General features: G+C 47.9%; 1 protein-coding gene across 1 annotated transcript in view; it reads left to right on the top strand.

The window, feature by feature from the left end:
• Nucleotides 1-13,972, top strand: part of LOC115081636 (E3 ubiquitin-protein ligase TRIM39-like) — a 115,480-nt gene that overhangs the window by 10,311 nt on the left and 91,197 nt on the right. Inside the window, exons 2-4 of the mRNA XM_029586059.1 lie at nucleotides 8,715-8,810; nucleotides 9,269-9,499; nucleotides 13,356-13,378. Of these exons, the coding sequence (XP_029441919.1) occupies nucleotides 8,715-8,810; nucleotides 9,269-9,499; nucleotides 13,356-13,378 (350 nt within the window). The remainder of the gene's footprint in view (nucleotides 1-8,714; nucleotides 8,811-9,268; nucleotides 9,500-13,355; nucleotides 13,379-13,972) is intronic.

The following is a 13,972-nucleotide window of genomic DNA, read 5'->3' as shown; positions in this document are numbered from 1 at the left end:
AGGCAAGACTTCCCTTAAGTAAATCTAAGTTGATGTGTTTCATTAAATCACGTCTTTCTATATGCTCTACAATTTTGATCTTTAGAGTAGTATCCACTATTTTTCCTGGCACTGAAGTCAGGCTCACTGGTCTATAGATTCCCGGATCTCCCCTGGCGACCTTTTTAAATATTGGGGTTACATTGGCCATGCTCCAGTCTTCAGTTACAATGGATGATTTCAATGATAGGTTACAAATTTTAACTAATAGATCAGAAATTTCATTTTTTAGTTCCTTCAGTACCCTTGGATGCATATCATCCGGTCCAGGTGATTTGCTACTCTTTAGTTTGTCAATCTGACCTACTACATCTTCCCGGTACACAGTGATTTGGTTCAGTTCGTCTGACTCATCACCCTTGAAAACGATCTCCGGAATTGGTATCTCCCCAACATCCTCATTAGTAAACACGGAAGCAAAGAATTCATGGGGAGGAAGATTTTATAAATCTGCGCACACGCGTGCTTTTGTTCGCGCACCAGGCACGAACAAGAGTACGCGGGATTTCAATAGATACGCGTGTATCCATTAAAATCCGGGGACGGCGCGTGCACGGCTGCCCAAAATCAGCAGCTTGCACGCGCAGAGCCGCGCAGCCTGCCTCCGTTCCCTCCGAGGCCACTCTGAAATCGGAGCGGCCTCGGAGGGAACTTTCTTTCCACCCCCCCGCACCTTCCCCTCCCTTCCCCTACCTAACCCCCCCCTACCTTTGTTGGCAGATTTACGCCTGCTGAAAGCAGATGTAAATCTGCGCGTGCCAGCGGGCTGCTGGTGCGCCATCACCCGACCTGGAGGCTGGTCCGGAGGCCTCGAGCACACCCCCAGGCCAGCGCCATGCCCCCGGTAACGCCTTGATCCGCCCCCTGACCCGCCCCCAGTCACGCCCCCTCCCCGCCCCTTTTCCAAAGCCCCGGGACTTACGCGCATCCCGGGGCGGTGCGCGCGCCGGCGGCCTTTGCAAAATAGGCGCACGTAAATCAGGCCGGATTTACGCGTGTAGGGCATTTAAAACCCGGCCCTTAGTCTTTCTGCAATGGCCTTATCTACCCTAAGAGCCTCTTTAACCCCTCGGTCATCTAATGGTCCTACTGACTCCCTCACAGGTTTCTTGCTTCGGATATATTTAAAAAAGTTTTATTATGAGTTTTTGCCTCTATGATCAATTTCATTTCAAATTCTCTCTTCGCCTGTCTTATCAATGTTTTACACTTAACTTGACAATGCTTATGTTTTATCCTATTTTCTTCAGATGGATCCTTCTTCCAGTTTTTGAAGGATTTTTTTTTGGCTAAAATAGCCTCTTTCACCTCACATTTTAACCATGACGGTAATCGTTTTGCCTTCCTTCCATCTTTATTAATACATGTACTACATCTGGACTGCGCGCCTAGGATTTTATTTTTTAAATAATGTCCATGCCTGTTGAACATTTTTAACCATTGCAGCTTCACCTTTCAGTTTTTTTCTAACTATTTTCCTCATTTTATCAAAGTTTCCCTTTTGAAAGTTTAATGTTAGAGCTGTAGTTTTACTTATTATCCCCCTTCCAATTATTAGTTTAAATTTGATCATGTTATGATCACTATTGCCAAGTAGCCCCACCACCGTTACCTCTCTCACCAAATCCTGCATTCCACTAAGAATTAAATCTAAAATAGCTCCCTCTCTTGTTGGTTCCTGAACCAATTGCTCCTTGAAGCAGTTGTTTATTACATCCAGGAACTTTATGTCTCTAGCAAGTCCTGATGTTACATTTACCCAGTCAATATTGGGGTAATTGAAATCTCCCATTATTATTGCACTGACAAATTGGTTTGCTTCCCTGATTTCTCTTAGCATTTCATCATCTGCCTGACCATTTTGTCCAGGTGGACGGTAGTATACTCCTATCACTATGCTCTTACCCAACACACATGGGATTTCTACCCATATAGATTCTACTGAGCATTTACTCTCTTGTATGATCTTTATCCTGTTGGACTCTATACCCTCCTGGACATAAAGTGCCACACCCCCACCAAGTTGATCCTCCCTATCATTGTGATATAATTTGTACCCTGATATAGCACTGTCCCATTGGTTATCCTCCTTCCACTAAGTCTCTGTGATGCCAATTATGTCAATATCATCATTTGCTGCTATACACTCTAAGTGTCCCATCTTTCTTCCTAGACTTCTGGCATTGGCATACAAATATTTCAAAGTGTGTTTTTTGTTTGCATTAACAACCTGCTTTTCAGCTGTTAGGGATAATTCGGAAATCATTAGCTTCAGTGATTTTTTACATATAGGCACATGGACTATGTTTGCTTTTAATGGAATCTCTCTGCTGGGATGCCCTAACTCTCCTGTTTCATTAGTATAATTCAAGGATACATTTCTCTGAACCATGCACTGCTGAATGACTGTCAGCTTTCCCCCTTGTTCTAGTTTAAAAGCTGCTTTATCTCCTTTTTGAAAGTTAGTGCCAGCAGCTTGGTTCCCCTCTGGTTAAGGTGGAGCCCATCCTTTCGGAAAAGTCTCCCCTTTCCCCAAATGTTTCCCCAGTTCCTTACAAAGCTGAATCCCTCTTCCCTGCACCATTATCTTATCCATGCATTGAAACTTGAGCACTGCCTGCCTCTGGGGACCTGCACATGGAACAGGAAGCATTTCAGAGAATGCCACCCTGGAAGTTCTTGATTTCAGCTTTCTACCTAAAATCCTAAATTTGGCTTCCAGAACCACTCTTCCACATTTTCCTATGTCGTTGGTGCCCACATGTACCACGGCAGCTGGCTGTTCCCCAGCAGTGTCGATAATCCTATCTGGATGTCGCATGAGGTCTGCCACCTTCGCTCAGGCAGGCAAGTTACCAGGCGGTCCTCATGTCCACCAGCCACCCTGCTATCTACATTTGTAATAATTGAATCACCAACTATAATGGCCAGCCTAACCCTTCCCTCCTGGGCAGTAGCCCTGGGAGACTTGTCCTCAGGGCAAGAGGACAATACATCACCTAAAGAGCAGGTCCTTGCTACAGGATCACTTCCTGCTACACCAGGGTGATGTTCTCCTACTGGGAGACCTTTCTGTTCCAAGGCAGCACTGGGCCTGCCAGATTGGATTTGGGATTTGGCTACTATGTCCCTGAAGGTCTCAGCAGTCTACCTCTCTGTCTGCCTCAGCTCCTACTAGTCTGCTACTCTAGCCTCCAGAGATCGGACTCATTCCCTGAGAGCCAGGAGCTCTTTGCACAAAGTGCACACATACAATCTCTTACTGGCGGATAAAAAATCATACATGTGACACTCAATGCAAAAGACTGGAAAGCCCCCCTCTTGCTGCTGGACTGCTGTCTTCATCTTAGCTTTATTGAGTTCTTAGTTAAGTTTAGGATACTAAGGGAGTTGGAATGAGAGTACTTTAAATTTATAGGTGAATTTACTAATTAATCAGCTAATGTCCTACAAGGGGATGAATAAACTTTCAATAAGGACTGGTACAATAATACGATTTAGTTAAGACCCTGATTGATTTTTAATGAGAAAGTGTCTGTTGCCTAAAAATTAAGTTTTGCGTGAGTGGGAATGACAGACACTAGAATTAACTATCTCTGGCTTGCTTATTACCTCAGGCACACACAAAATCTAAAGAATATAATCCTCTATTTCACCTTTATCTATCTATTTATTTATTTATTTATTTGTATTTATTTATTTTAAATCTTTTCTATACCGTCGTTTGGTGGGGACGGTCACAATGGTTTACATTAAGGCACATAAAAGTAATAATGCTGCAATTTGTCCGATTACAAAAGTGCCATAAGGTTTGGTAACATACGGGTCGATACAGTAAGGCCGCGGTAGAAACAGTGCGGCAGTGTCAGGCGCACCCTTCCTCCCCGCACGCACAGTTCTCTTCACTAACTCCCCGATTCTCTCTTCTAATCGCATGCAAATGCATGCCGCGGCTTTAAAGCGGTAGGGAAGGGTTATGCCCGCGTAACCCATTTTACTGTATAGGCGCTTAATACAGCGCCTATACAGTAACCAGGGTGCGCTGGTACCTGTCATTTCAAATGTCATTTCAAATGACGTGGACACGCGTTAGTTCGAGACGGCCGGCGGCGGCGGGTGGTCGCGTGTTAAATCTAGGCCGGGTCGCACAGGCGCGCATTCATTCATTCATCCAGCGGCTCCGCCTGAATGAATGCGCGCCTGTGCGACCCCTGCGATTCCGCGCTCAAAGCAGTCAGGCACAGGCGCGCATTCATTCACTGCCGGTGGGGGCTGCCGGGGCAGCCCCCACCGGCCGTGATGTCACGGCATGTGACATCACGGCATCGCAGGGGTCGCACAGGCGCGCATTCATTCACTGCCGGTGGGGGCTGCCGGGGCAGCCCCCACCGGCAGTGAATGAATGCGACCCCTGCGATTCCGCGATCAAGGCAGTCACATGCCGTGATGTCACGGCATGTGACTGCCTTGAGCGACGAATCGCAGGGGTCGCACAGGCGCGCATTCATTCACTGCCGGTGGGGGCTGCCGGAGAGGCAGCCCCCACCGGCAGTGAATGAATGCGCGCCTGTGCGGACCCGGCCTAGATTTAACACGCGACCACCCGCCGCCCGCCGGCCGTCTCGAACTAACGCGTGTCCCCCCGCCGCCGCTGCCGCTGCCACCTGGAACAGGCGCCCACCCGCCCGCGGCCTAGATTAAACACGCGACCACCCGGCTCCCGCCGCCGCCGGCCGCCTGGACCCACGCGGCCCTCCGACAGGTATTTAAAAAACATTTTTTTCTCGATCATCTCTGTATTGCTTTTTTTTTATTGTGTTTTATTGTTTTTGAGTGTCTTAAGCGGTGTCGATGGATTTGTTACTAGACTCACAGTCCTAACTCCTACTAGGGGGAGGCGGTAAACCAAGACGTTACGGCCGCGGCAAAACAATGCGTTACTAATGAGATAACCTGAGCGCGCGTTACTGTATCGGAGGGGAATAGCTAATTCCTTCATTATACAGCTAATTCGTTCATTTACATGCCGGGTGCGGGAAGGGTTACGTGTCTGTTTTAAGAAGCGCTACGGACGCGCGAAACTGGAGACTGTATCGCTGGTTTGCCTTACGCGTCCGAATTGTGCGCAGGGAGCTCGTTACAGACGAGAAATCTTCAACTGAACATTACTGTATCGAGCTGATAGTTAGTGATCAATATTAAATGTTAAATGTAATGAATCTTGTCCAGGTCTCTCTATCTCGGTTTTGATTACAGAATTAACTTTAAAATTGTGACTGTCCTTTAAAAGCTACACATTTAGGGGCGGATTTTCAGCGCCCTGCTCGCCTAAATCCGCCCAAAACCGGGCGGATTTAGGCGAGCAGGGCCCTGCGCGCCGGGAAGCCTATTTTACATAGGCCTACTGGCGCGCGCAGACCCCGGGACTCGCGTACGTCCCGGGGTTTTCGCAGGGGGGCGTGTCGGGGGCGGGCCCGGTCGTCGCGGCGTTTCGGGGGCGTGTCGGCAGCATTTTGGGGCGGGTACGGGGGTGTGGCTACGGCCCGGGGCTGTCCGGGGGCGTGGCCGCGCCCTCCGGACCCGCCCCCAGGTTGCGTCCCGGCGCGCAGGAGGCCCGCTGACGCGCGGGGATTTACGTCTCCCTCCGGGAGGCGTAAATCCCCCGACAAAGGTAAGGGGGGGGCTTAGACAGGGCCGGGTGGGTGGGTTAGGTAGGGGAAGGGAGGGGAAGGTGAGGGGAGGGCAAAAGGAAGTTCCCTCCAAGGCCGCTCCGATTTCGGAGCGGCCTCGGAGGGAACGGGGGTAGGCTGCGCGGCTCGGCGCGCGCCGGCTATACAAAATCGATAGCCTTGCACGCGCCGATCCAGGATTTTAGTGGATACGCGCGGCTCCGCGCGTATCTACTAAAATCAGGCGTACTTTTGCTTGAGTCTGATGCGCAAGCAAAAGTAGGCCTATTCGCGCTTTTTGAAAATCTACCCCTTAGTGAATACAGCAGTGTGTGTGGGTGTTTTATTGTTCATGCTTTGCTCATCCCTGGTTTCTATTCACCCTTCTCTTTCTGAAAAGCTTGTTTAAAGAGCCAGGTTTTTAAACCTTTTCTAAAGGTTTTGCTATCTCTTTGTAATCTTAAATCTAGGGGCATGGAATTCCATAGTATGGGTCCTAACAGTCATAGTGCTCTCTCTCGTACTTGTGTTAGTCTTGCAGTTTTGACTGATGGAATAGTTAGGAGTGCTTTGTTTGCTGACCTTAGGTTTCTGTTAGGGACGTGTACACAGAGGGCTGTATTTAACCAGTCTGAATGTTCGTTATATATTAACTTATGTATGGTGCACAGTGTTTTGTATTGTATTCTTTGTTCAATGGGAAGCCAGTGTAATTCAGCCAGTGTTTCAGTGATGTGATCTCTTTTACTTTTGCCAGTTAAAATTCTTGCAGCTGAGTTTTGCAGAACCTGCAATGGTCTTAGTGAGGTGTATGGAAGACCTAGTAGAAGTGCATTACAATAATCAGTTAGCAGTTGTCAGCATTGGTTAAGTCTCCTGAGGACCATGAGTTTAGCGTATCCTTCCTTTACTTTTAGAGATATGTGTTGTTTTAAGCTTAGTTCGGTGTCAATTATTACTCCTAGATTTCGTACTTTCTCTGCAAGTATTATTTGTTGGTTGTTTTTTAGTTTGATTGGGTTTTGTTTGATTTCCATATTTTTTCTTTCTAAATGTAAGAATTCTGTCTTCTCTATATTGATTACTAATTCCATTTGGTTTAGTAGCTGTTTAATGATATCTAGATACATGTTGGCTAAGTTTAATGTTTTCTCAATTGTATCGTCAATGGGTAAAATTAATTGGATATCGTCAGCGTATATATAGTGTGTGATTCCCAAACCAGCTAGAAGGTGGCATAGAGGTAGCAAGTATATGTTGAAAAGTGTGGCGGAGAGGGCAGATCCTTGTGGTACTCCTGTTTGAAGGTTAATTTTTTCTGAAATAGCGTCTTTAATTTGTACCTGAAAATATGTCACTGAGATATGATCTAAACCACTTGAAAGTTTTGTTGTTTAAGCCTATTTCTTAGGAAATATTATTTAGGAAAAACCTAAAAACCTGGCTCTTTAAACAAGCTTTTCAAAAAGAGAAGGGAGAATGAAACCAGGGAAATGCATGGTACAAACAAGAAACACCCAACCACACAACAGTAATCACTAAGGGGCGGATTTTAAGAGCCCTGCTCGCCTAAATCCGCCCAAATCCGGGCGGATTTAGGCGAGCAGGGCCCTGCGCGCCGGTGAGCCTATTTTACATAGGCTCACCGGCGCGCGCAGACCCCGGGACTCGCGTAAGTCCCTGGGTTCTCCGAGGGGGGCGTGTCGGGGGGCGGGCCCGGTCGTCGCGGCATTTAGGGGGCGTGCTGGGAGCGTTTTGTGGGCGGGCCCGGGGGCGTGGTTACGGCCCGGGGCGGCCCGGGGGCGTGGCCGCGCCCTCCAGACCCGCCCCCAGGTCGCGTCCCGGCGTGCGGGGATTTACGCCTCCCTCTGGGAGGCGTAAATCCCCCGACAAAGGTAAGGGGGGGGGGCTTAGACAGGGCCGGGTGGGTGGGTTAGGTAGGGGAAGAGAGGGGAAGGTGAGGGGAGGGCAAAAGGAAGTTCCCTCCGAGGCCACTCCGATTTCGGAGCGGCCTCGGAGGGAACGGGAGTAGGCTGCGCGGCTCGGCGCACGCCGGCTATACAGAATTCATAGCCTTGCGCGCGCCGATCCAGGATTTTAGCGGCTCCGCGCGGCTCCGCGCGGCTCCGCGCGTATCTACTAAAATCCAGCGTAGTTTTGCTGGCGCCTGATGCGCCAGCAAAAGTACGCCTATTCGTGTTTTTTGAAAATCTACCCCTAAGTGTGTAATTTTTAAGTGAACTCTGCAGTAAAGGATAAAGCTACAATTAGAGAATGAGTCCTGTACTCAGACTGCTATAGAATTGAACTAGACATATTTTTTCAACCTCATTAATAATTAATTAATTAATTAACAATTTTTACCCATGTAACAGTTTTGCTTAAAAACTGTTACATGGGTATGGCACCCATGTAAAATGTAAGATTACAATAGCATTACTTTATGTGCCTTTATGTAAACCGTTGTGACGGTACCCACCTTAACGACGGTATAGAAAAAGATTTAAATAAATAAATAAATAAATAAATAGTCTATTTAAGAGTATGTCATGATTTACAGTGTCAAATGCTGTTGACAGGTCAAACATCACTAGGATGTAATGTTTACCGTTATCAAAACCCCTCATAATGTTATCTGTAAGTGCAATCAGAAGTGTCTCTGTGCTATAGTGTTGAGAAGGATATAGGATGTTATTGTTACCAAATTTCTAGAAGTCTAAAGATTTCTCAAAGCTATATTTACCAGTCCTCTTTAACCACCATTAAATTGTTCTTCACTCAGTTAATGGAAGGGTTCTCTTCCACTGCAAAGGCTGCAGCTGTGGAATTCAATCCTTGGATTGCTTGCGGTGCCCTCTGAACTCCTCTCCCAGGGGATGCTGGGAGCAGTATGCAGATGAGCCTTCCAGCCATCTGGTGATATCATCTCCTATGTAGTCTTTATATGGAAATTCTGTTCTTAAAAATAATATTGAAACTCAAACGAAAGATGTTTATTTTTCACAGAAACAATTTCAAATACACTTGGAGCCTCTGAGAAAGAAACTGGAAGATCTTCTGAAGCTTAAATCCAGTGAGGAGAAGAAAGCTGAGGAGCTGAGGGTGGGTGTCTGTGTCTCCTCAGTGCCCTGAACCAGATCAATCAGAGGATCCTAGGATCCATCCTGCCTTGTTACAGAGGGCCTGGGAGTATTTCTGGTGCTTATTAGCTGAGGACAGGCAGATTGGGGATCATTTCTTCTCTCTCCCTCAGAGGCCAGGGATAGCTCGGGCCTGATGCTTTTTAACCAGTTGCACTCCAGGATGTACATTTACCCCTTAACCACGTGTGAAGTGAGAGAGAACTTTCCTCTGATGTAAGCATTTGATATTTGCAGCTTTTGATTGACTCCTGAGAGCTGTGACGCAGTTTCTGGTGGTGGATCCTCGGGTGACACAAAGCTCAGGAGGGCTCTGGGAACAGCAGAGATTCCTTGTTCATTGCAGCAGCTGCATCCAGACCTCTGTGCACCTAAACCAGGGCCGTGTTACTGAGATTTCCATCTCTTTGTTCCATGCAGAGCCAGACAGAGATCCAGAGACAGAGGGTTGAGTCTGACTTTGAGGAGATGCAGCGGTTTCTGGCTAAGGAGAAGCGAATCCTTCTCTCCAGACTGAAGGAGGAAGAGAAGGAGATTCTGCAGAGAATCGGGGAAAATGTGACCCGGCTAGAAGAGCAAAGCTCCTCCATCAAGCTCCTGATCTCCGAGATAGAGGAGAAGAGTCAGCAGCCAGCGGCAGAGTTACTGAAGGTGACAGCTCAGAGAGATTTCTAAGGAAGTTACAGGTCTGCCATGAGGGCTGCTGGGATTCACTTACAATATAAAAACCCTAAAATAATCATTTCCCTGTGAATATCAGCTGTAGTGATACATAAGGCAGGCTAAACACATCAGATAAATCAGTGGGAATCTGAGGTAGGAATAATTATGTGCATAGGTACAGACAGGAAGATTTTCAGGATTACTAGATATTATAATTGTGTAAGATCAGGAATTAGATCTGGGTCTTGGTTGGATTCACTCAGGAGAATTTTCAGCCACTTAAAAATGCTCCTTTTGATTGAAGAAACAGCAAATCTGAATATAACGGGAGCAATCAGTGGTCGGCTGCTGATATTTTGCACATAATTGTGTAAAGTGTAAATCTTCCTCCCCTGGAAGAATAAGCCAAGTCTTGAAAGCCCCAGCCTGTCCCGGCTCTTGGAAAGCTGGGACGTAAGTCCTCCAAGAGGTTTTATTATAACAAATCAGAGACAGAGGGAGCATCTTCCAGTAACTCCCGATTCTGCTCTGTAGGGTCCCAGATCTTTAGTGACACTCGGGAATGGATGGGACAAGCAGCTCCACCCTCGCTCCCTTCCACCTTCCTTGTGTCCCCTCCTCCCACCCCTACCCCTCCTCTTCCTGCCCCCTCCTGCTCCAACCCACCCCACACTTACTGCACACAAGAAAAACAGCCTCCCTTCCTGGTCCCCAGACCTCCCCTCCCCCTCCCCTGACTCCCCTTTCAGCCCCTTCCTTTCTCTCTTTAGCACCCCACCCCCCTCTCCATCACTTTATAAAATTAGGCACACCGAGCCCCCTTGATCGTTAGGTTTGTAACTTTCAGTTTTGCCAGCCTTGGTGCCCTCTGTCTCTGAATTTAACTGAATCTCTCACTTTGAACTTGTTTAAGCATCGCATGAGGTATTATCAAGGGACAAATACAATGTTAATTAGCCTTAAGTGATTGGATGGAGGAGCCTCATTAGAAGGAGAAAGGAGCGCAGCCCTTCAGGGACCAATCCTCACTTTCATTCAGGGGAATCTGGAATTGGTTTTGGCTGCTTTAGGAAGTTGTTATATGAGGCAGTTGTGTATCTCTGTTACTTTCTCTGTCTCCTGTGAATAAAATGCACGTGGGCAGGATCTGGAGTGGGGAACAGAGACTTAAATTTGATGTCACCTTCAGTCCCTTCCACTGCTGAGTTACCCCTGGGAGTGAGAGCGAGACCCTGCCCTGATCACCAGCACCGTCTCCTGAAGGAGAAGCTCACCAGAGCCTAATTCTGTCTTTTCTCTCTCCTTACATCTTCCAGGGGCGCTCTCATAAGAAAACTGCTCAGTCCCAGCCTCTCTCCTTACATCTTCCAGGGGAGCTCTCATAAGAAAACCCTTCAGTCTCAGCCTCTCTCCTTGCATCTTCCAGGGGAGCTCTCATAAGAAAACCCTTCAGTCCCAGCCTCTCTCATTACATCTTCCAGGGCAGTTCTCAAAAGGAAACCCCTCAGTCCCAACCTCTCTCCTTACATCATCCAGGGGAGATCTCATAAGAAAACCCTTCAGTCCCAGCCTCTCTCATTACATCTTCCAGGGGAGCTCTCATAAGAAACCCTTCAGTCCCAGCCTCTCTCATTACATCTTCCAGGGGAGCTCCCATAAGAAAATCCCTCAGTCCCAGCCTCTCTCCTTACATCTTCCAGGGGAGCTCTCATAAGAAAATCCTTCAGCCCCAGCCTCTCTCTTTACATCTTCCAGGGGAGCTCTCGTAAGAAAACCCCTCAGACCCAGCCTCTCTCCTTACATCATCCAGGGGAGATCTCATAAGAAAACCCTTCAGTCCCAGCCTCTCTCATTACATCTTCTAGGGGAGCTCCCATAAGAAAACCCCTCAGTCCCATCCTCTCTCCTTACATCCCCCAGGGGAGCTCTCATAAGAAAACCCCTCAGTCCCAGCCTCACTCCTTACATCTTCCAGGGGAGCTCTCATAAGAAAACACCTCAGTCCCAGCCTCTCTCCTTACATCTTCAAGGGGAGCTCTCATAAGAAAACCCCTCAGTCCCAGCCTCTCTCCTTACATCTTCCAGGGGAGCTCTCATAAGAAAACCCCTCGGTTCCAGCCCTCTCCTTACATCTTCCAGGGGAGATCTCGTAAGAAAACCCCTCAGTCCCAGGCTCTCTCCTTACATCTTTCAGTAGAGCTCTCATAAGAAAACTCCTCAGTCCCAGCCTCTCTCCTTACATCTTCCAGGGGAGCTCTCATAAGAAAACCCCTCGGTTCCAGCCCTCTCCTTACATCTTCCAGGGGAGATCTCGTAAGAAAACCCCTCAGTCCCAGCCTCTCTCCTTACATCGTCAAGGGGAGCTCTCATAAGAAAACCCCTCAGTCCCAGCCTCTCTCCTTACATCTTTCAGTAGAGCTCTCATAAGAAAACTCCTCAGTCCCAGCCTCTCTCCTTACATCTTCAAGGGGAGCTCTCATAAGAAAACCCTTCAGTCTCAGCCTCTCTCCTTGCATCTTCCAGGGGAGCTCTCATAAGAAAACCCTTCAGTCCCAGCCTCTCTCATTACATCTTCCAGGGCAGTTCTCAAAAGGAAACCCCTCAGTCCCAGCCTCTCTCCTTACATCTTCCAGGGGAGCTCTCATAAGAAAACCCCTCGGTTCCAGCCCTCTCCTTACATCTTCCAGGGAGATCTCGTAAGAAAACCCCTCAGTCCCAGCCACTCTCCTTACATCTTCAAGGGGCGCTCTCATAAGAAAACCCCTCAGTCCCAGCCTCTCTCCTTACATCTTCCAGGGGAGCTCTCATAAGAAAACCCCTCGGTTCCAGCCCTCTCCTTACATCTTCCAGGGGAGATCTCATAAGAAAACACCTCAGTCCCACCTCTCTCCTTACATCTTCCAGGGGAGCTCTCATAAGAAAATCCCTCAGCCCCAGCCTCTCTCATTACATCTTCCAAGGGAGCTCCCATAAGAAAATCCCTCAGTCCCAGCCTCTCTCCTTACATCTTCCAGGGGAGCTCTCATAAGAAAATCCCTCAGCCCCAGCCTCTCTCTTTACATCTTCCAGGGGAGCTCTCGTAAGAAAACCCCTCAGTCCCAGCCTCTCTCCTTACATCATCCAGGGGAGATCTCATAAGAAAACCCTTCAGTCCCAGCCTCTCTCATTACATCTTCCAGGGGAGCTCTCATAAGAAAACCCTTCAGTCCCAGCCTCTCTCATTACATCTTCTAGGGGAGCTCCCATAAGAAAACCCCTCAGTCCCATCCTCTCTCCTTACATCCCCCAGGGGAGCTCTCATAAGAAAACCCCTCAGTCCCAGCCTCTCTCCTTACATCTTCAAGGGGAGCTCTCATAAGAAAACCCCTCAGTCCCAGCCTCTCTCCTTACATCTTCCAGGGGAGCTCTCATAAGAAAACCCCTCGGTTCCAGCCCTCTCCTTACATCTTCCAGGGGAGATCTCATAAGAAAACCCCTCAGTCCCAGGCTCTCTCCTTACATCTTTCAGTAGAGCTCTCATAAGAAAACTCCTCAGTCCCAGGCTCTCTCCTTACATCTTTCAGTAGAGTTCTCATAAGAAAACCCCTCAGTCCCGGCCTCTCTCCTGTTCCTACCCAGGCTGCTCTGATTAGGAGCCCCCAATGCCTGCTCCTCATCAAACTGCTCCCTGCCTGTGAGAAGGAGGAAGGAGGATCCTCTTTCATTGCATGGAGTTTCTTTGCTCTATAAACAGGCAGTTATGTGATTGCACAGAGCTGAGTGAGGAATATCCTGAAGTGGATAACAGCTGCTCGTGATCTGTAGGGTGGAGCTAGAAATAATCTCTGTCTTGTTTCTCTTCTAGGATGTGAAGGACACCCTGAGCAGGTACAAGCTACTTTCTCATCTTTGCTAATTGGCTGGATATTTCTGTTTTTGTTAATGGTGTGTGGGGAGGCTGGGGAGGGGAGGGGTGGGACATGTAGGGGGAAAGGGGCAGCAAGGGATCTTATTGATTTTTGATCTGGAGGGAGAAGTGGGATTAGGAATTGGGGAGAAGGAGATAGGAATGACTGAGGGGATTAAGGATAATAAAAAGCATTGATGAATGGAGGCGAGGGGATAGTAAGGAGAATCACAAATCTGTTCTTCCTTCCCCATTTTGGCCCTCCCTCTATTCTCTCCCACTAACACTACCCCACTCCCCCACCAGAATTCATCTTGCGACTCCCAACCTCCTCTTTCCCCATCCTTGATTCTCCTTTCAGTTTGGAGAAGAGACGACTGAGGGGGGATATGATAGAAATCTACAAAATCATGAAAGGACTTGAACAAGTTAATTAGAATCTGTTATTTACTCTCTCAGATAATAGAAGGACCAGGGGTACTCCATGAAGTTAGCAAGCAGATCATTTAAAACAAATTAAAGAATATTCTTTTTCACTCAGAGCATAGTTAAGCTCTGGAATTCATTGCCAGAGG

The sequence above is a fragment of the Rhinatrema bivittatum genome, unplaced genomic scaffold (genome assembly GCF_901001135.1).
Source record: "Rhinatrema bivittatum unplaced genomic scaffold, aRhiBiv1.1, whole genome shotgun sequence".
NCBI classification, from domain to species: domain Eukaryota; kingdom Metazoa; phylum Chordata; class Amphibia; order Gymnophiona; family Rhinatrematidae; genus Rhinatrema; species Rhinatrema bivittatum.
The sequence above is the reverse complement of the archived record's forward strand: the minus strand, read 5'-3'. Positions and strand labels throughout refer to the sequence as shown.